At 37.5% G+C, this 22,509-nt stretch overlaps 1 protein-coding gene across 1 annotated transcript; it reads right to left on the bottom strand.

Annotated features, from left to right (window-relative positions):
- Positions 1-12,751, bottom strand: LOC131163591 (secreted RxLR effector protein 161-like). Its single transcript, XM_058120181.1, has 4 exons — positions 12,685-12,751; positions 633-721; positions 272-530; positions 1-89 (listed from the first exon to the last, which is right to left on the bottom strand). The coding sequence occupies exons 1-4, from the start codon at positions 12,749-12,751 to the stop codon at positions 1-3; spliced, it is 504 nt and encodes a 167-aa protein (XP_057976164.1).
- Between the last annotated feature and the right edge of the window lie 9,758 nt (positions 12,752-22,509).

The following is a 22,509-nucleotide window of genomic DNA, read 5'->3' as shown; positions in this document are numbered from 1 at the left end:
TTACGTCTTGCGGACACCAACCAAGATTGAGTAGTAGTTGAACTTGCTTGTCTGAACAGCCTTTGTCATCATATCTGTTGGATTATCAGCTGTAACAATTTTTTCAACATTAATAAAATTATTAGATATAATAGCTGGAATAAAGTGATACCTGACATCAATATGTTTGGTCCATTCGTGATACATTTGATTTTTGGTAAAATGTATTGCACTCCGACTATCACAGTAAACAACAATTAAATTTTATGTATGCCCAAATCAGAAACCAAACTTCTAAGCCAAATGGCTTCTTTCATTACTTCAGTCAATGTCATATACTCTGCCTCAGTAGTGGAAAGAACAACGGTTGGTTGTAAAGTTGCTTTCCAACTAACAGCAGATCCTAATCGAGTGAAAATATAATCAGTCAGGGATCTCCTTTTGTCCATATCTTCTGCATAATCAAAGTCCATAAATCCAACAACACTTTTAGAAGTGTCAACGCTGCTACGCTCAAATACCAGACCAACATATGAAGTACCCCGTAAATACTGCAGTATCCATTTCACAATCTATCAATGTTTTTTTCCTATATTTTCTATATACCTGCTAACAACACCAACTGCATGTGAAATAGCAGGATGAATACATACCATGACATACATAAGACTGCCAACAACACTAGCATAAGGAACATGTGACATATGTTCCTTCTCCTCATTAGTCTGTGGTGACAATTCCCCTAATAAAAGAAAATGTGTAGCAAGCGATGTACAAACCGGTTTGGACGTTTCCATCCCAAACCGCTTAAGCACTTTCTCAATATAATTTTTCTAAGATAAACAAATTTTTCCAGTTTGACGGTCGCAGTAAATTTCCATGCCCAAAATTTTTCAAGCTGCACCTAAGTCTTTCATCTCAAACTCAGAGTTGAGTTGAGATTTCAACTTAGAAATTTCTGACATGTTATTGACAACAATTAACATATCATCAACATATAATAATAAATATATGAACGAATCATCAGAGAGCTTCTAGAAATACACACAACTGTCATAGTTACTCCTGCAATAACCATGATCAATCATAAACGAGTTAAACCGCTTATACCACTATCTTAGAGATTGCTTTAACCCATGCAGTTTCAATAAGCAAGCTTGGTCTTCTTTTTCCTGGACAACAAAACCATCAGGCTAATGCATGTAAATCTGTTATTCAAGGTCACCAAGAAAAAAAAAACAAATTTTTACATCGAGTTGTTCAAGTTTCATATCATATAAGGCAGTGACGTTGCAATCCAAATATAAAATTTATGGAAATAGTTTTTGCATTTGGAAAAATCGAAATGGGTTCCAAAAACTTTCCAGAACATTTTGAAAATATTACTTAATATTTAGAAAAAATTTATAATTTTTTTTGAAATAAATGTGAGAGTTATTTTCTCAATTTTTATCTCTATGAATTCAACAAAAGGGTATGAGTTTTTTTTAGCTCCTCGTACCCTAGTTCGGTGAGCCCGAGTGAGCTTATGGTGTTTTTTTGAATTGGGCCTGAGTTCGTCTTTTAAAATTTTGGGCTTGGGATGTTTTTTAAAAAAAAAACGGTCTTGGCTTTTTGAAAATGGGCTCGGTTATTATTATTATTATTTTTAAATAGGCCTAGGTCAATTTTTGGGAACAGGCCTCTAGTTACTTAAAAAAAAAAGGGCCTCGGGTTACTAAAAAAAAAGGGTCTCAGGTTACTTTTGAAAACAGGAGGGTCTGGGTTTCTTTTTAAAACACAATTGGGCTTCTGGTTTCTTTAACACAGACTGACCTCGGGATTAGAAATCGCGATGGCAAGAGAGATTTTTGGAAATCTCCCCATCTTTCAAATTTCGCTCAAGATTTTATTATTATTATTATTATTATTATTGTAATAACCTCAAAAAGGGTATAGAAGATTAGTGGAGTAATTTTCAAAATAATAATAATAATTAATTAATTAATTGAATTTATAAAAAAAAATAATTAAAATTTATTTTTATTTTTTTTATTAATAAAATATATTATTATTATTATTAATTAAATGTATTATTATTATTATTATTATTATTATTACTATTCTCCTGAAGCTTCAAAGAGGTTTTTTTTTTTTTTTTTCATTTATTCTTTTCTTTCTTCTTCTTCTTCTTCTTCTTCTTTTGCTCTGCACGTAGACACGCTCTCTCACTCCTCTCATGCTCTCTACCTCTCTCATCAATTTCGTGACGAATTTTCGTCCGATCGAAAATCGAAAGATACCGCTGGACTCCATTTTCCGCTGTTGTCATTTCTACCGGAGTGGATCGATCGTAAGAGTGGTGAAGATGTATCTCTAGGGGTAAGCCAATTTTTCTTTTTTCTTTAATTTCTTGCAAATTATAAGTATAATCGATGAACAAACACCACCACGAGAATCTAGGGATGATTCTCTACAAGTCTAGCAGGACGAAATTCTCGTGGGTCGTCGTGGGCAAAACCTTAAATTTGGGGTACGGGGGTTATTAAAGGGCTTATTTTTAATTAATTATGATTAATTTGGAATGCTAAAATGTTGAGCATCTGGGGTTGAAGTAGGATTTTTGAAACTTAGGGTCCAGGTGAGCATCGCGGGCGTAATTTTGGGACTTGCAGGCAAAATTCAAAAAATTAAGTGGGGATGTTAAATAATAGTTTAAATGATAATTCGGGGTATATGGAGTTTAGGAAAGGTTAGTTGAGTATTGTTTTGTGGGAAATGAGTTAATTAATTTAGGAAAAATGTGAATTTCAAGATTTGAGTTTTGAGCACCAAGGGCATAGAATCTGGGTGTTAACGAATCTCTCGGTAAGCCAGGTAAGGGTAATAAATTATAACAGTATTTTTAGAATTATTGTTTAAATAAATATGTGAAAATGTGTTTATGATATTTTTTCTGGAAATTATTATGATATAAATATCAGATAAATTGTGTGGCATTTGAGTGATTTTAAATTGTGATATTTTGGATTGTGAAAATAATATGTTATGAATATTAAATGAAAATTGTGTGGCACATGACATGTGTTGAAAAATATGAAATATAACGATGGGTATTTTCTGAGAAAATATTGAAATGAGAATGATTGATGTGATTAGTGAAAAATAATGAAATGTGATATTTATATGTGAGTAAAAATTATTTGCATGAGAAATAAGTTTGAACAAATTACTGGTATGAGTATTTTAGGAAAATGTGAAAATACGTGAAATATGATATATATATATATATATATATATATATTATTACGAGATAATGAAATGTGCACAGAAAATGATGAGAATATGTATGTTGAACTGAATTGTGATATACTGAAATGATATTAATGAAATGTCAATACCGCATAATGATTGCAGGTATATGGTAGTGAACCTTGATGGATGGTTATGATATTGAGCACGGTACCGTTGCTAGTGGTATTAGTGCAACCACACAGACTCTTGGAGCTTGTGGTGTGACAATCGACTGAGCCATTTTGTAGGGTTGTGGGCTACCTGAATCCGGATTAGGGCTATAGGTCGACCAGTTGTACTACAGACGCGATATGTGATATGATATTTTGATCTAACCTGGTCGGCCAACCGCTGTTAGATCCAGCCTTCAGGCCACACAACCTTGACTATGGGGGGAAGCATGACATGGATAGAAAGATCCTTAGGGTGGCCATGAGTTACGGACGCGATGTTGGTATTTGATACTAAGGATACTCATAAGTCGAAAAGTAAAATGAAAATGGAAAGTGAAAGAATGATAAAATTGGCTAAAATGAGAAACGAAAGAAGGAATGGAAATTAAGAAATAAAGAATGATAAAATTGAGAAATGGAACCGTGTGAGTTAATAATATAAATAATTGAGACGAAGTGAAATTCTCCGCCTGAGGGCTTACTGAGTAAAATGTGTGCCCTGATAGATATCAGATGTGGCTATATTTGACTGCATAACGTGTTAGGACAAAGGGAAGCTACCTGTATGGGCGGGTAATCTTCCCTATTCTCAGGAACTTCGCGAGTAAATATGTGTTGGAAATCATTGAATTTGAGAAATGGTTTTAAAGCTTATAAAAAGTTTGTGTTGTATATCTATATGACTATGAGAATATATTTGGCAATGTATTTTCTCAGGTGAAATGTTATTTTGAAAAGTAAAGCATATTATGACTGAACTCATATGACCACACACTGTAAATAATTTATTCCTTCTTACTGAAATGTATCTCACCCAAATTATCTAAATTTTTCAGGGGACAGAGATAGGTCAGGTGATAGAGCTCCATGACTATTGGGAGCTGAGACCCTGACACACAGAATGAGTTTTTGGACTAGGGGAGGTGTAATTCCCCTAGTGTTGAGTTGTTTTGAGTCTGTGATGGTGATGTTTATATACATGTATGATACTCTAGGAATTGTATTCTAACTGATATGTATATAATGTCTTCCGTTGTTGGGTTATAAATAAAATGACTTTTTATCCGGTACCCAATGCAGGTCGGGTCGTACGAATGGTAGTAGGGTTGTTGACGTGACTGATTTGTGAATGTTATGGATGAAGTGTGAATATTTAATTTATTTATTTATTATTGAGAACAAAAATTTGTATGAAAATCGAGGCGTCACAGTTTGGTATCAAAGCCTAGGTTGCTAAGTTCTATAAACTTTAGTAGAAAATGGAATACAATACCAGAGTATAGGAGTGAGTTTTGAATAAAATAGGTGATGGGTAAATTGAAATGTGAGTTAGTGATTGTTATGGAATGAAGTGAGAATTTAGGGTTCTATCTTGCGGCCTAAAGGCAGGAGTACCAGGGTTGTTTTTGTGTTTTTCCTAGGGTGACGATTTCAGGAAAACCATGGATACTATTGCTATGTCTTGTTTCTGATTGGTAGGATTGAATCTTAAATGGGGATTAAGTGTAACATCCTCAAATTCCTTAATATAAAATGTAACATAATAAATAGAAAACTCAACCCAAACCCGTGGGTTACGGGGACACTTGTCAATCACAACGGAAACCTAAGCAGCAGTAAGTATAAATTCCCAATCATCCAACTATAAAACATAATACCAGAGTTTACTACATCATCAAAATACTGTATTTATATACAACTTCCAAAACATCAAAATAACCTTAGAATCATACAACAAAAATCTCTTGATCCTAGATCAAAATCTTACCCTCCTAGTGGGGTAACTCAATAAGTTCAACGGCGGCCACGACCCGCAAGTCTCTCAGGGTCTCCTGAAAAATTAATTATATTCGGGGGTGAGACACTTCTTAGTAAGGAAAAATAAACTAAATACAATTGTGTGACAACATGAATATTTATTACAGTTATACATACTCAATACATTTCATATATCTAAAAACATACATCATAACATGGTGGAATAATCACATACTTTCATACTTTCTAATAATTCATACTAATCATCATATACTTTCATATTTTTCTAATAACTCATATCATTCATAAATTGTCTATTATATATGATAATACTGAAAACATACCCAGGATGAATAGTTAGTCGATGTCATGTATTACCCCCCATGACGGGTTGTGCAGCCCAAAGGCGGGACTCGACAATGGCCGGCCGACCACTGCTGAGTCAAAAATTTTATAAGTACGATGGGCCCCACACACTGGTCCGGACTGTCAGGAGGACGTTCACACTCTACTGAAAGCCACATCGACTATCCATCTCCCACCCCCTCATGGGGTAGTTAACACCAATCTGATCATAGATATCTGATCTATAAGCTACAGTACCGTGCTCCTGAACTGAACTAAACTAAACTAAATCTCGGGTTCTGATAACATATAATACATGATAATATAGCATCTTTCATAGTTTTATAAATACGGCCTCGTGCCAATCGTTTCATAAATACAGCCTCGCGTCGAAATCATATATAAAATACAGCCTCGCGTTGAAATCATTTCATATATGCATATCAGTATGAAAATAATCAATTTTGTAGTAACCAGGAAAAATAAAATTTAAAAACATAATAATAATAAAATAAATTAATTAAATTAACAAGCAAAATGAATAGTATGATAAGGAATATATATATATATATATGTATGTATATATATATATATATATAAGTAAGTTATTATGATATATATGTAATATATATAAGTTAAAGGTATATATATATCAAGTGTACAAGCTTCTTCAAGAAGTTTTGCTTTAATTAGCAAGTTAATATGATATTATTATATATATATATATATATATATATATATAATTGTGCAAGCTTCTCCAGGAAGCTTGCTTTGATTTTGGTGTGTTTTCTCTCTCTCTCTTCGATTCTGGGCCAGTTTTACGCCAGATCGACAAACCAAAGCCACCACAACGCTACTGGAGCTGATCGTTGGTAAAAGTAATTTGGAAATCATCCCTAAGTTGAGGTAAGACTTTTTAAGTCAAATTTGAAGTTGTGACAGTTGAGGAAATTGTTATACACGTTGAAATATTAAAGTTTAATACTGGGAGTTTTTGTTTCCAAGGGTGTTGATTGGGAACGTTGGGAATCATTTCTAAGTTGAGGTAATGCTTTTTAAACCAAATTTGACTTTGTGGATCTTATAGAAAATGTTGTACGTACGAAAATACTAAAGTTTAATACTGGGAATTTTTGGTTCCAGGGTATTGGTCAGGAAATCTTACGGGGGTTAGACTAGATTGTCTTGGGGGCTTTCTCAATAGTCAGGTAAGGGGATAAACTAAGCTAGTTTTGTTTTGAGAAAATGCATGTATATATATGTACCATCTAGTTTTAGGAAAAATAAATATATTTATATATATGATTTATATTTGGAAAATACTGTTTAAATGATGATATGTTGAATACGTGGAAAATTCGTTCAGTGTGACATGAGTATAAAAATATTGTGAAATACTGTTTTCTGGGAATGGGGATGATATGGATTTCTATGATGGAAAACCGGCGTACGGACCGTGCTATGTGGATATTTTTTCGGCGTACGAACCGTGCTATGTGGACGAGATTTGCCAGCGTACAGGCTGTGCCATGTGATTTGCCGGCGTACGGGTCGAGTTATGTGATTTGCCAACGTACAAGCTGTGCTATGTGATTTGCCGGTGTACGGGCCAAACTATGATAAAATGTGAAATACTGTCGTACGGGCCGATAATTTTCATGATATATGTATATGTGAAAAATGATATGAATGATTTGATAATTAATGATATGAGTTATTCATGTATCATGATTTTAGTATATGTATATGATATCAAAACCTGGTTGGCTTGGTCTAAGCTAGCACTTGCACGATACCGTTGCTACGTGTCCATGGTCTTCGTGATCATGATATTTGTGTTAACACCGCTGTACAGAGTGGTGTGAGATTGGATGGTCGATGTGATTATTTTCAAGAAGTGTGTTGTTATCGCCCCTGGTGTACGGACCAGTCTGGGTAAACCCATCGGACCTACAGACTACTGTTTGACTTGGCAGTGGTTGGCCAACCATTGTCAGGTCCCGCCTTCAGGCCACACAACTCAGTCATGTGGGGATAATACATGACAACAGCCAACTAACCTATCAGGATTGTTTTATGTTATTATTATGATATGAGATGAGATATGCTTATGAAATGCAGTATGTTCTGCCAAGTTTTGATATACATATGTTTTCCCAGATTTGATAAACAATACTGAATATGATATGTATGGTATATGTAGAACACGGTATACTCATGTTGCCACACACTAGTATTAGTTTATTTTCTCTTACTGAGAGGTGTCTCACCCCTAAATTTCATGAACTTTTCAGGAACCCTAAATAAGAGAGTGGGAAAAGCCCCACTGAACTAGTGCTGTGTATCTGCCCTTTTGAAGGGTAAGTTTTGTAGGGACAGCTAAATTTTTGGGGAAATGTCCCTAGGTCTTACTTTTGAGATGTATATATGGAAATACGGTGGTTGTAGTGGCTCTGGTATTTGTTGTAAAATGATGGATGTTTTGTATTTACAATATTATGAATATATATATATATATATATATATATATATATATTTCCTGCTGCTTAGGCTTCCGATTGTGTTCTGATGTATCCCTGGTACCCACGGGTCCAGGTGGAAGGTGACCTGCTGAGCTAGAATATGAGATATGTGATATTGATGTTGATTTAAATAAAATAAAATAAAATAAAAATATGTGAAAAATGAGTAGGTCGTGACAAATTTATCATGTATTTTCAACATCATTTGTACTGTAACGTTTCATAATTTCTCAAAACATATTTCCATTCATATCATTGTCAGATCATGATATTTTTTTCACGTAAAATAATATTCATGCCACACATTTGTTGTATAAAACCATACATTGTATTCTAAAATCATAGTTTTTTTTTTTACATCTCATACATACATATTCATTTCAACATTTTAGCAGTATTTTCCCAAATGTACAATTCCTTCGTAATATACAGATATAATATATGCTTTTCTGAAAATAAATTTACTCATACATGACAATAATTTGTATGGAAAATAACTGTTTTAGTTTATTTCCTTACCTGGCAACTAAAAAGCCCCTATGTATTCCTAGACTCACACCCGTAAGATTTCCTGATCAATACCTTAAAAATGAAAACTCCCCGTACTAAATTTTAGTATTTTTACGTGTATATCATTTCCTATAACTATAGTAAGACCAAATTCGGCATAAAAAGTCTTACCTCAACTCAGGGAAACTTACTTTCACCAACGATCTACTCCGGTAGATTTGGAGAGAACTTCCCTAGGAGCGTTGTGGTGGCTTCAGATCATCGAATCGGCGGAAATCCGACCCAAAATCAAAGAGAGAAGAGAGAGAAACCGTAGGGAAAGAGAGAGAGGGTGAAATTTTTCTAAATTTTTACATTTAAATCCGGGTTTTCGATATTTATAGGATTGGATTCGTCGACGAAGTCAACTTCCTCCTTCTGTTACTGTTTCCATTTTCCACCCTCTTAATCATTATTTAAATACTATTATTCTTCGGGTCATCACATTCTCTCCTCCTTATAAAATTTCGTCCTCGAAATTTACTATTCATATATTTCATCATCCCTTAGTAGGCAAAATGGTCTACTTAGTTTATTACTTACCCTCATTTATGGCGGAGGAATACTGTGGTTACATTTCAAGTCTTGGGAGATTACATATACCAAAAGAAAATTTTCCCCAAAACTAAAACACCACTTACTACTAGAATATTACATGTACCTGCAAAAGAAACATTACATATTTACTCACATTTCTTAATTACGTAAGAACTTCTTGAAACAATTGTGGATACTTCTGTCTGATCTGTTCCTCGAGTTCCCAAGAAGCCTCTTCTATTGCATGATTCCTCCATAGAACTTTTACTAGAGGAATCTTCTTATTACGTAGTTCCTGTTCCTTTCTGTCCAGAATCTACATCGGTACCTCCTCATATACTAGCGAATCACTGAGCTCTAACTCACCATAACTGATAATATGAGAAGGATATCAGACGTATTTCCTCAACATAGATACGTGGAACACGTCGTGTATCCTAGATAGTGTAGGTGGCAAAGCTAGCCTGTAGGCCACCGGCCCCATTTTCTCTAAAATCTCAAACAGACCGATAAACCTAGGGCTAAGTTTACCCTTCTTTCTGAATCTCATAACTCCTTTCAATGGAGCTATCTTCAGAAACACATGATCACCAGCGTCGAATTCCAAATTCCTGCAGTGATTATCGGCATAACTTTTCTGTCGGCTCTGAGCTGCACTGATTCTTTCCTTGATAAGCGAAACCTTGTCATATGCCTGTTGCACCATCTCTGGACCCATAACTCGCCGCTCACCTATCTTATCCCAATACAAAGGAGATCGACATCTCTTACCGTACAATGCTTCAAATGGTGTCATGCCAATACTGGACTGGTAACTGTTATTATACGCGAACTCTACCAGCGGCATAAACTGAGTCCAGCTACCCCCAAAATCTAATACACATGCACAGAGCATATCTTCTAGTATTTGTATCGTCCTCTCAGTTTGTCTGTCTGACTAAGGATGGAATGCCATGCTGAAAGATAATTGAGACCTTAAAGCTTCCTGCAAGCTTCTCTAGAACCGGGACGTGAAACGTGGGTCTCGATCTGACACTATAGATACTGACACCCCATGAGAACGAATTATCTCCTAGACGTAAATCTCTGCTAAATGGCTAAGGGAATAGCTGATCTTGATAGGAAGAAAATGGGCGGACTTAGTCAACCGATATACTATCACCCAAATCGCATTCTGGCCATGCGATATCGACGGCAGCCTTGAGACAAAATCCATAGATATATGATCCCGTTTCCACTCTAGAATAAATAGCGACTGCAATTGACCCGCTGGCATCTGGTGTTCAGCTTTTACCTACTGGCATGTCAAACACTGGGCTATATACTCAACAATTTCCTTCTTCATACCACTCCACCAGTAGAACTCTCGTAGATCCTTGTACATTTTCGTACCGTCGGGATGAACCATATACAATGATCTGTGAGCCTCCTCCAGAATAGTCTTCCTAATGTCAATATCAATAGGAACACATAATCTGGAACGGAACTGCAAAGCTCCGTCATTTGAAATACAAAATTCCTCCCCCTAACCACTCTGCACTCTGTCCATTACCTCTACCAATTCTGGATCTTCTTTCTGGGCGGCTTTAATTCTTTCCTGCAGAATAGGTTGTACCACTAAGCTGGTGATACATACTGGAGTATTACTCTCTATTAATTCAATGTCGAGTCTTTCTAGATCCATTATGATCGGATGCTGGATCTCCATAGCTGCTAACGCTGATTCCTTAGATTTCCTGCTCAGTGCATCAGCTACCACGTTTGCTTTCCCTGGGTGGTAACTGATAGTACAATCAAAATCCTTAATTAACTCTAACCACCTTCTCTGCCTCATATTCAGTTCCTTCTGTGTGAAGCAATACTTTAAACTCTTATGGTCGGAGAAAATCTCGCACTACTCACCGTATAGATAATGCCTCCAAATTTTCAATGCATGTACCACTACAGCCAACTCAAGATCATGGGTAAGGTAGTTCTTTTCATATTTTTTCAACTGTCTGGACGTATATGCCACCATCCTGCCATGCTGCATCAATACACAGCCAAGTCCCTTTAAAGACGCATCACTGTAAATAGTATACCCCTCACCCCTAAACTGGATGATCAGTACTGGCGCTGTGACTAGCCTCTACTTCAGTTCCTGGAAACTCTGCTCATAGCTGTCGTCCCACTCAAATCTGGCATTATTTATAGTCTATCGTGTCAGAGGCACTGATAAAGTTGAGAATCCCTCAATGAAATGACGGTAATAACCAGCTAATCCCAAGAAACTCCTGATATCCTGGACGTTCCTCGGTCTAGCCCAATTCACTATCGCCTCAATCTTACTGGGATCTATAGAAAATTCGTCTCCTGAGATAACATGCCCCAAAAACACAACTTTCTCAAGCCAGAATAACATTTACTGAATTTTGCATACAACTTCTTCTCCCTAAGCATCTACAAAACTTGCTTCAAATGTACCTCGTGCTCCTCATAGCTCCTCGAATAGACCAGTACATCATCAATAAAAATAACTACAAAGTGATCTAAGTATGGATGAAAAATCATATTCATCAAATCCATAAATATCGCAGGAGCATTCCTTAGGCCAAATGGCATAACGAGGAACTCGTAATGCCCATACCTCATCCTAAAAGCCGTCTTCGATAAATCCTCTGCTCTCATCTTTAGCTAATGGTAGCCTAACCTAAGGTCGATCTTAGAATATACCTGTGTATCTTGGAGCTAGTCAAATAAGTCATCTATACGGGGTAGAGGATACTTGTTCTTGATGGTCATTTTATTAATCTCTCTGCAGTCTATGCACATCCTCATAGACCTATCCTTCTTTTTCACAAACAGCACTGGAGCTCCCCACGGAGATACACTAGGTTGTATGAAGCCCTTATCAAGCAAATCCTGCAACTGATCTTTCAGTTCTACCAACTCTACTGGCGCCATTCGGTACGGTGCTTTAAAGATCGACGCTGTACTTGGAAGTAGATCAATGGGAAAATCTACCTCACGATTAGGTGGTAGACCTAGTAATTCATATGGGAACACATCCATAAATTCTTTCACCACAGGTGTATTGATAAGCTTCAATTCATTTTCTAGCATTTCCTTCACAAAAACCACGAATCCCAGACAGCCACTCTGGAGCAGCCTCCTTGCCTGACTGCTGAGACCATCTGAGGTAAAGATTGCACTCCCTATAAATCTAAATTCTGGTTTCCCTGGAGGTCTGAATATCACTTCTCTAGCACGACAATCTATAATAGCAGAATTAGCTACTAGCCAATCCATGCCGAAGATGATGTCAAACCCGTGCATACCCAGCACCACCAAATCAGCAGATAAAATTCTCCCCTGAACATCAATTGATCAACCATGAAGCATCCTACTACATCTCACTGCTGACTCGGTTGGTGTAGCCACTAATAACTCGACATCTAATGATTGTGTTTCAACCCCACACAATTTAACACACCCCAAGGACACAAACGGATGTGTGGCATTAGAATCAAAAAGTACAATAACTTTAAATGAAAAGATATTCACCATACCTGTCACCACGTTGCCGGCCGCCTTAACATTGCCCGGCGCCAAAGCGAAGACCCTGGCTGGGGCCATATTCCTTTGCTGGCCTCCACGTGGCGCCTAGTCGCCTCCTCGAGCAGGTCTAGGAGCAGGAGCAGCACCAATTTGTGTCGGACACTCCCTCATCATATGTCTTGGCTCCCCGCACCTGTAGCAGACACCTCGCCCAGCATGACACTCCCCCAGGTGTCTCTTCTCGCAAGATGGGCAAGCTTGAGATGGCTGCACACCCTGAAAACCGCTATTCCCGATCTACTGTCTCCGGTCTCTATAATAGCCACCTCTTCTCCAAGAAGCATGTCCGACCCTTTACTGGGAATCATAAGGTGTGGACCTCTTCTTCTGTCTCTGCTCCTTAGCCTCCAACAGATCACCAATTTCTGCTATAGTGGCTCGGTCAACTAGCTCGGCGAAGTCCTGTAACTTCAGAATCGACACTTGCTTGTATATTTCTCTCCTCGGGCCTCTTTCAAATTGTCGTACCTTCTTCACCTCATCTAGAATGATGTACGGGGCAAAGCGATATAGCTCGATGAACCTTGCCGCGTACTGCTGTACTGATACCTGTTCCTGCTTCAGATTCAGGAACTCTTCAATCTTAGCTTCCCTAGACAAGGCTAGAAAATACCTGTCAAAGAATATATTTTTTAAACCGCTCCCACGTCATCTCCACAGGTACTGTCCTCTGCTGCTCTAAAAGTCTCACTGCCGACCATCATCTCTTAGCCTCCCCAGTTAGTCTGTAGGTGGCAAACAGCACCCTCTGCTCCTCTAAACACTGCAACACTACGAATATTTTCTCCATCTCCTGCACCCAATTTTTAGCGGCTGCAGGATCTATCCCTCCTGATAAAGTTAGAGGACTCATCTTAATAAACTTCTCGATCGAGCTACCGTGGCCTACAGACGTACCACCCTACTCCCTCGAACTTCTGGCAATCTCAGCCATGACTTGCTGTGCCATGCTGTGTAAGACGACATCTGAATCACTACCCGCAGCGCCTGAGGGTCCAGCACTCTCACTGCCACTGGCGTGGGCACTATTGCCACGAGGGTCCATCCTGAAAACAAATAACTTAACTCAAAACCCCTTCACTATACATATCACTTATCTCATATAATATATTCTCCTAATTAATTCATCTCTCATGATCTTAATTCAAGGTTTAATCCTGCAACCTAGATATCCAACCCGACCATAGTTTACAATGACTTTCCTGAAATCGTCACCCTAGGAAAATCACACAAACCACAACGAAAGTCCTGCATCTAGATTACAAAACCAGACCTCAAATCCTTTTATCCTATACTCTGGTATTATTTCTGCTACACTCTAGAGTTTACAGAACCTAGTATCCTAGTGTGATGTCCTGCATATTCTTCACATATATATATATATATATATATATATGTATAATAAAATCAATATCACAAATACCAGCTCAGTAGATCACAATCCACCTGGACCCGTGGGTACCAGGGATACATCAGAACACAAAACGGAAACCTAAGCAGCAGTAAACATACAATCATATACATTTCATTATACCATACATCACAACACCAGAGTTACTACAATCACTGTATACATATATATACACAACACTCAACCCAAAAAGATGTCTTAGGGCCATTTCCACAAAATACATCCGACCTTATCAAAATACTTACCATTCTAGAAGGGTAGATCTACCGTACTAGATCAGCGGGACTTTACCCGCTCTCCTATCAGGAGCTCCTGAAAAGTTTATAAAATTTTGGGGTGAGACACCTCTCGGTAAGGGAAATAAACTAATACCAATGTGTGGCAACATGAGTATTCCGTGTTATACATATACCATCCAGAACATATTCAGTAATTGTTTTGTCAAATCTAGGAAAACATATATCTCATCAAAACATGGCAGAACATACTGCATTTTCATAAACATATTTCATCTCATATAATAATAATACAAAAACATTCCTGGAAAGTTAGCTGGTTGTTGTCATGTATTACCCCCACATGACTAGGTTGTGTGGCCCGAAGGAGGGACCAGACAATGGTTGGCCGACCATTGCCAAGTCAAAAGTACAGTCTGTAAGTCTGATGGGTCTGCCTGACTTGGTCCGTACACCAGGGGTGCTCACACACTTCTTAAAAACCACATCGACCATCCAATCTCACACCACTCCGTACAGCAGCGTTAACACAGATATCATGATCATGATGACCATGGATACATAGCAACGGTACCGTGCAAGTGCTAGCCTAGACCAAGCCAACCAGGTTTTGATACCATATAACATATACTGAAACCGTGATACATGGATATTTCATATCATCAATTATCAAATCAGTCATATCATTCTACATATATACGTTTATCATGAAAATCATCGGCCCGTACGCCGGTATTACACATTTTACCATAACTCGGCCCGTACGTCGGCAAATTATAGTATAGCACAACTCGTACGCTGGCAAATCACATCCATAGCTCGGCCTGTACGCCAATAAATCATATACATAGCTCAGCCCGTACACTGACAAATCATGTACATAACACAGCCCGTATGCCAGTTTTCCATTATAAAAATCCATATCATAATCACATTTTCAGAAAACAGTATTTCATAACAATTTCTACTCATGCCACACTGAACAGGTTTTTCATATATTCAACATACCATCATTTTCAACAGCATTTTCTCAAATATAAATCATATATATAGACATATTTACTTTCCTGAAATCAAATGCTATATATACATACATTTTCTTAAAAAGAACTAGCTTAGTTTATCCCCTTACTCGATTCCTAAAAAACCCTTAAGAAAATATGTCCCACGCCCACAGGGTTCTGCACTGGTTGATCATTGCCTATATATACTTTACTGAAATTACCTAATATATACTCTTCTAGGCAATCTCTATTGCAAGTGGCATGGAATGAAGCTCCAGAGTCTAACACCCAAGACTCCTTTTTGCTCTCCAAAAAGCAGATCAACAAATCATCATTTTTTGAAGCAACATTGACTTCTGTTTTTACCCTCGTCTCATATTCTTTCTTCAGACTTCTGCATTGGTTCTTGTAATGACCAATTTTTCCACAGTTCCAGCACTCAATAATTTTTGTGCTCTGGGAACCTATGTCATGAGAACCTCTAGGATTTCTAGATTTAGACTGCCTGGGCCTAGATCTGCCGCAGTTGTTTGATCATCCATGCCTGTTTCCTCTGCCTCGACTTTCCATGTTCAAGGCTGAACTCAAAGTGGAGCCATGGTTTGATTGCATTCTGATTTCCTCCGTCAAAATCATGTTAACAACCTCATCGTATGCAAGCTTTGATTTCCTTGCGAAGCTATTGATTGCAGTAACAACATCATTCAACTTTCGGGCAACTGATTGAGAATCAGTAGGGCACAAATCTCATTATCAAATGTTATCTCGACTGAGGCGAGTTGATCTGACAACTCGTTGAAATTATTCAAATTCCTGCTAAAAATTTCACCTGCAGACATACTCATAGTAAATAATTTTTTCATAAGATGTACCTTGTTAGCGAATAACGGCTACTCGTACATATTAGAAAGCGCATCCATCAGAGACTTGGTGGATGATATATGCTTGATATTGAATGCCACAGACTTTGACAACGTCATTCTGATGGCTCTGAGAGTTTTTCGGTCAAACAACTCCCACTCGTCCTTGTTCATAAATGCTGACTTACCCTTCAATGGTAAGTGTAACTTCTTCCAGTGAAGATCAAAATGAATGTGACAGTATGGAAACTGAGAGATGTCAGGTATATTATAGATTTGAGGAAGAATTTGATCTCAGTCGGTCAATTGGTAGATGAAGGATATGACGCATCTTTCATTGCTGATGAATGGAAAATTTCGAAGGGTGCATTGACAATTGCTCGAGGTAAGAAAAGTGGTACTCTTTATGTAAATCTTGATGCATGCATGTCTATTAAAGTTGCTATGGGAAATGATGATAGCAACTTATGGCAACAACGACTCGAACACCTAAGTGAGAAGGGATTCAGGGTGATGCACTCAAAGGGTAAGTTGAGTGATTTACAGTCGGTGAAGATTGAAACATGCGAGGATTGCATATTTGGGAAACAAAAAAGAGTCAGTTTCTAGACAAACATCAGTACCCCAAAGAAGGAGAGACTTGAGCTAGTCCATTTAGATGTATGGAGACCAACAACCATTTCCTCCACAGATGGGAAGCATTACTTTGTCACATTTATCGATGATCATTCATGGAAGGTATGAGTTTACTTCCTAAAATATAAATTTGATGTTTTTGATGCTTTTAAAATTTGGAAAGCAAGGGTAGAAAATGAAACTGGTTTGAAAATCAAGAAGCTGAGAACAGATAACAGTGGTGAGTATGTTGACATCGAGTTCAAGAAATTTTGCTATGAGCATGGTATCAAAATGGAAAGAACTGTGTCAGGTACGCCTCAACACAACAGCGTAGCCGAGTGGATGAACAGAACGTTGATAGAAAAAGCCAGAAGCATGCGTATGCAGTCAGGCTTGCCAAAGATGTTTTGGGTAGAAGCAGTCAACACAACAACTTATTTGAATAACAGAAGTCCATTAGTAACATTAGACTATAGTCTACCAGAAGAAGTATGGAGTAAAAAAGAGGTAATACTTTCACATTTGAAAGTTTTTGGTTGTGTTGCATATGTACATATCAATGATCATGTCAGGAATAAGCTGGATTCAAAATCCCGGAATACACTTTCATCAGTTGTGGTGGAGAAGAATATGGATATTACATTTGGGATGATGAAAACAAAAGGGTGATCAAAAGCAAAGACGTGATTTTTGATGAAAAGGTGATGTACAAAGATAGACACATAACAGAATCTACAAAGTCTGAAACAACCTTTTTAGATGTGGATGATGTTTTAGAAGGTGTAAGGACACGTCAACAGAACACCGAGAATCCTCAGCAGAATACCAAGAATCCTTGGGCAGAGGAACATATGGAGCAGATTGTTGCACCACCTCCTCCTACTCCAGCACTAGAGCTTAGGAGATCTTCTCGGCAACATGTACCAAACAGATGGTATGTGAACCATTTACTTCTTACAGATGGAGGAGAACCTAAATACTATGTTGAAGCATGTCAGGCAAGAGATTCGAGCAAGTGGGAGCTTGCAATGAAAGACGAGATGAAGTCTCTTAACTCCAACAAAACATAGGAACTAATTAAGTTGTCCAATGGTAAGAAGGCTCTTCACAACAAATGGGTGTACAGGGTCAAAGAAAAGCATGATGGATCCAAGAGGTATAAAGCTTGGTTAGTAGGCAAAGGTTTCAAACAGAAGGAAGGAATTAACTACACTGATATTTTTGCACCAGTTGTCAAGCTGACAACCATCAGATCTATTTTGAGTATTGTTGCCTCAGAGGGTTTACATCTTGAGCAGTTGGACGTGAAGACGGCATTTCTTCATGGTGATCTTAATGAGGAAATTTATATGCAACAATCAAAAGGTTTCTCAGTAAAAGGTAAAGAGAATCTTGTATGTAAATTAAAAAAAGAGTTTGTATGGTCTCAAACAAGCTCCTAGACAGTGGTACAAGAAATTTGACAGTTGAAAGTAGAGGAACAATTTTCAAAAGTGTAATGCCGACCACTGTTGCTACTTCAAAAGGTATCGTACTAGCTATATTATTCTACTATTATATGTTAATGATATGCTAGTCACAGGATCAGATATAGAAGAAATCAGAAAATAGAAGCAGCAATTCTCAGAGGAATTTGATATGAAATACTTAAGTCCTGCAAAGCATATTCTTGGGATGCGGATCTCTAGAGATAAGCAACAAGGAACGTTGCAGTTATCGCAGCCAGAGTACATCATCCGTGTTTTACAGAGGTTCAACATGAGCAGTGCCAATGTTGTAAATACACCATTGGTAGGTCACTTCCGTCTCTCTAAGGATTAGTCTCCCCATACAGATGAAGAGAAAGACTTCATGGCAAGGTACCATACGTCTCAGCCGTTGGAAGCCTAATCTATGTTATGGTTGGTACTAGACTAGATATTGGCCAAGCAATGGGAGCTGTCAACAGGTATACGTCAAGTCCAAGGAAGACACACTGGGAAGCAGTGAAGTGGATTTTTAGATATCTACGTGACACTATTGATAAGTGCCTATGTTTCGGAAAAAGCGATTTGAAAATCCAAGGATTTGTAAATGTTAATTTTGCAGGAAATTGATCATCGCAGAAGCACCACCGGATATATATTCACTGTTGGCACAACAGCTGTTAGTTGGATGTCACAGATATAGAAGATTGTTATTTTATTCACTACAGAAGCTAAGTATGTAGCAGTGACGGAAGCCAGTAAAGAGATAATTTGGCTTCGGGGTTTGTTAACGGAACTTGGATTAAAGCAGGAGAGGAATGTTTTGTACAGTGACAGTCAGAGTGCGATACATCTGGCAAAGAACTCCGCATTTCATTCCAAAACTAAACATATTGGATTGTGTTATCACTTCGTCAGATCTCTGATAAAGGACGGCGTGTTGACACTTGAAAAAATCCAAGGTAGCATAAATTTAGCAGATATGTTAACTAAGGTGGTGACTACAGAGAAATTGAAGTTGTGTTCAACTTCAGTTGGTCTTCATGCTTGAAGACATATTTTGAGCACATCATTTATTCATGATACTGGTTGAGGAGGCGTCCCCATCTCCAAGTGGGAGATTGTTGTAGCTGGAGACGCATGAGACGCTGAGTTGGAAACACGGTTTGCAAGCTGTGCAAGTTGTGTCATTTATCTCTATGTATCTTTATGAATGTAACCCTTATCTCCATTTATCTTGATGAATGTAACCTCCAATTCTTGATTTATTGTAATAAGTTGTAATTAATTATCAGCCATATAAATAGAGGAGCTGTGGAGAGTTGTAAGATGCACAGAGAAGATACAAAGAAGAAAAGAGAGGAAGAAGAGAGTGTGAAGAAGAGAGTGAGAGGAAGAAGAGAGTTGTATTTCTTTTCGGCGGTTTTTTAGTGAATTTGTGGTGTGCTCTGTGGACGTAGGTCGATCTTGACCGAACCGCGTAAATTTATGGTATTCTATTATTTTTTGGTTGCTCACAGGGTCCTAATAGTTGGAGTGGATATTAATGACACCCAACTTGTTAAGTAAGAGATAGAATGGTGTTGGTCCAAGTGCTTTGGTAAATAGATCTATCGGCTGCTGACTTGTTAGTATGTGGACAGTCTGAATAACTTGAGTTTAGACTTTCTCTCGAATGATATGACAATTGATCTTTATATGCTTTGTTCGCTCATGAAATACTAGATTTGATGCAATATGAATAGCTGCTTTGTTGTCACAATATAGCTTAACTGGTTATGGATATTGTGACAACCCGAATGAAAAAGGGAATTTGAATAATTAAAAGGGAGAGAAATAGAAAAAAAAATAGAAGGAGGTCGTAGACTTCGTCTACGAACGCTCTGCGTTCGTCGATGACATTGCATTTGGGGGATAAAAATGATTTCAAGAGATTGCCGAATACAGGGATTCGTTGATGAGTGTAGAAGAAAATTCATCGACGAATACAGGATTCGTAGACAAGAAAATATCGAGCGGGGTTTTGGTTGCCTTGAATTTCGTCGACGAATACATGGTCTCGTCGATGAATTTAATGAAGGACTCGTCGATGAGGTGTCGTGTCTCGTCGACGAATCTGGCCCTATAAATATATATATATATATATATATATATCAAAAATCCAATTTTATCTTCATTCTTAAGCAATCTTCACCCTCTCTCTCTCTCCCCTTCGGCTCTCTCTCTCTCTCTCTCATTATTTTTGGGCCAGATATACATCGAATCGACAATCTGAAGTCACCACGACACTTCTAGTGAAGTTCTGTACAAGTTTGCCGGAGCGAATCGTTGGGAAAACAAAATTGGAAATCATCCCTGAGTTGAGGTAAGCCTTTTTAAGCCAAATTTGGTCTTGCGATAGTTATAGGAAATGATGTACGCATGAAAATACTGAGATTTAATACTGGGAATTTTCAGTTTCAGGGTATTGAGCAAAAAATCCTGTGGGGGTTAGGCTAGGATTTTTAAGGGCTTTCTCAGTAGTCAGGTAAGGGAATAAACAAAAGTAGTTATTTTTCCATACAAATTATTATTAATTATGAGTAAATCTATTTTCAGAAAAGCATATGTTATATCTGTTTATTACAAATGAAATGTACGATTGGAAAAATACTGCTATGATGATTAAAATGTATATGTATGTAAGAGATACCAGAAAATCACGATTTTAGAATATGAAGTATGACTTTTAACAGCATATGTATGACATGAATATTATTTTACGAGAATTGTATTATGATATGAAAGATATTACAAGCAAAGCATGTATTCAGGTATCATGAAAATACGAGTTATGTTGTGATGATTTTGATGAATATATGATAAATGATTTATTTTCAGAATGTATATACTTGAAACGATTTTGGAACGAGGCCATGTATATATGTTATGTTTAGCACGAGGCCGTAATTTATGTTATGTTCGGTACGAGGCCGTAATTATGTTATATTCGGCATGAGGTCATAATGATGTTATATATGATCATGTATTATATGTTATTACAACCAGGATGTTAGTTTAGTTCAGTTCAGGGGCTCAGTTCCGTAGCTTATAGATCAGATGTTTATGATTAGATTAGTGCTAACCGCCCCATGAGGGGGTGGGAGATGGATAGTCGATGTGGCTTTCAGTAGAGTGTGGACGTCCACCTGGCAGTCCGGACCAGGGTTTGGCGAGCCCATCGTACTTACAGACATATTTGATTCGGTAGTGGTCGGCCAACCATTGTCGGGTCCTGCCTTCGGGTTGCACAACCCGTCATGGGGGGTAATACATGACATTAGCTAGCTATTCATCCTGGGTATATTTTCAGTATTACAGTTATAACAAATGTTTTATGTATGTTATGATTTATTAATAAATATGGAAGTATATGTTTATCCAGTATGATATGATGAATGTTTACAGAGTTATGAAATGTACTGTATATGTATAAGTGCCTTAATTATTCATGTTACCACACAACTGTATTTAGTTTATTTTCCCTTATTGAGAAGTGTCTCACCCCCGAACATTAAATGATTTTCAAGAAATCCAGAGAGACCGGTGGACCAGGGCCGCCGTTGAGTGATTGGAGCTTCCCTACTAGAAGGGTAAGCATTGAACTAGAATCAGGAGATTTTGTTGTATGATCCTAGTGTTATTTTGACTTTTTGAAAAAATATAAATAAATATAGTATTTTGAGAATGTAAATAACTCTTTTATTATGCTTTTTGGATAGATGATTGAGATTTTATTTTACTGCTGCTTAGGTTTCCGCTGTGAATGACAGGTGTCCCCGTTACCCACGGGTTCGGGTTGATTTTTCTATTCATTATATTACATTTTATGTTAAGAAATTTAAGGTCGTTACAGATATGCTATTTGGAGATTCGTCAAAAGTTGCTTTAACCAAGTGACTTCACAACAAGTTGATGCCATAGATCGGTACTCTGCTTCATGAAATTGTTATTTTCCTTTTGTTCTTCCAAGAGATTGGTGATTTTCCAAATAGGATGCAATACCCAGTAATAGATAGACGAATATCTCTACATTGAGCTAGTTCGCATCAAAATATGCATATAAGACTCGATGTGCTGCATTTAAATTAGATGCTTGAGGTTTGTCCATGAATTGACTCAGTACGTGTACTGCGTATGCT

Source organism: Malania oleifera, chromosome 9 (assembly GCF_029873635.1).
Source record: "Malania oleifera isolate guangnan ecotype guangnan chromosome 9, ASM2987363v1, whole genome shotgun sequence".
NCBI lineage: Eukaryota > Viridiplantae > Streptophyta > Magnoliopsida > Santalales > Ximeniaceae > Malania > Malania oleifera.
This window is presented reverse-complemented; position numbering and strand designations above follow the sequence as displayed.

Coding starts and splice junctions, on each gene's coding strand:
- LOC131163591 (XM_058120181.1), bottom strand. CDS start 12,751: ATGGCCCCAGCCAGGGTCTTCGCTTTGGCGCCGGGCAATGTTAAGGCG. Junction 722..12,684: donor GGCCGGCAACGTGGTGACAG/GTATGGTGAATA, acceptor TTCTTTTATTAG/GGGAATTGTCACCACAGACT. Junction 531..632: donor GCAGTCTTATGTATGTCATG/GTATGTATTCAT, acceptor TGGATACTGCAG/TATTTACGGGGTACTTCATA.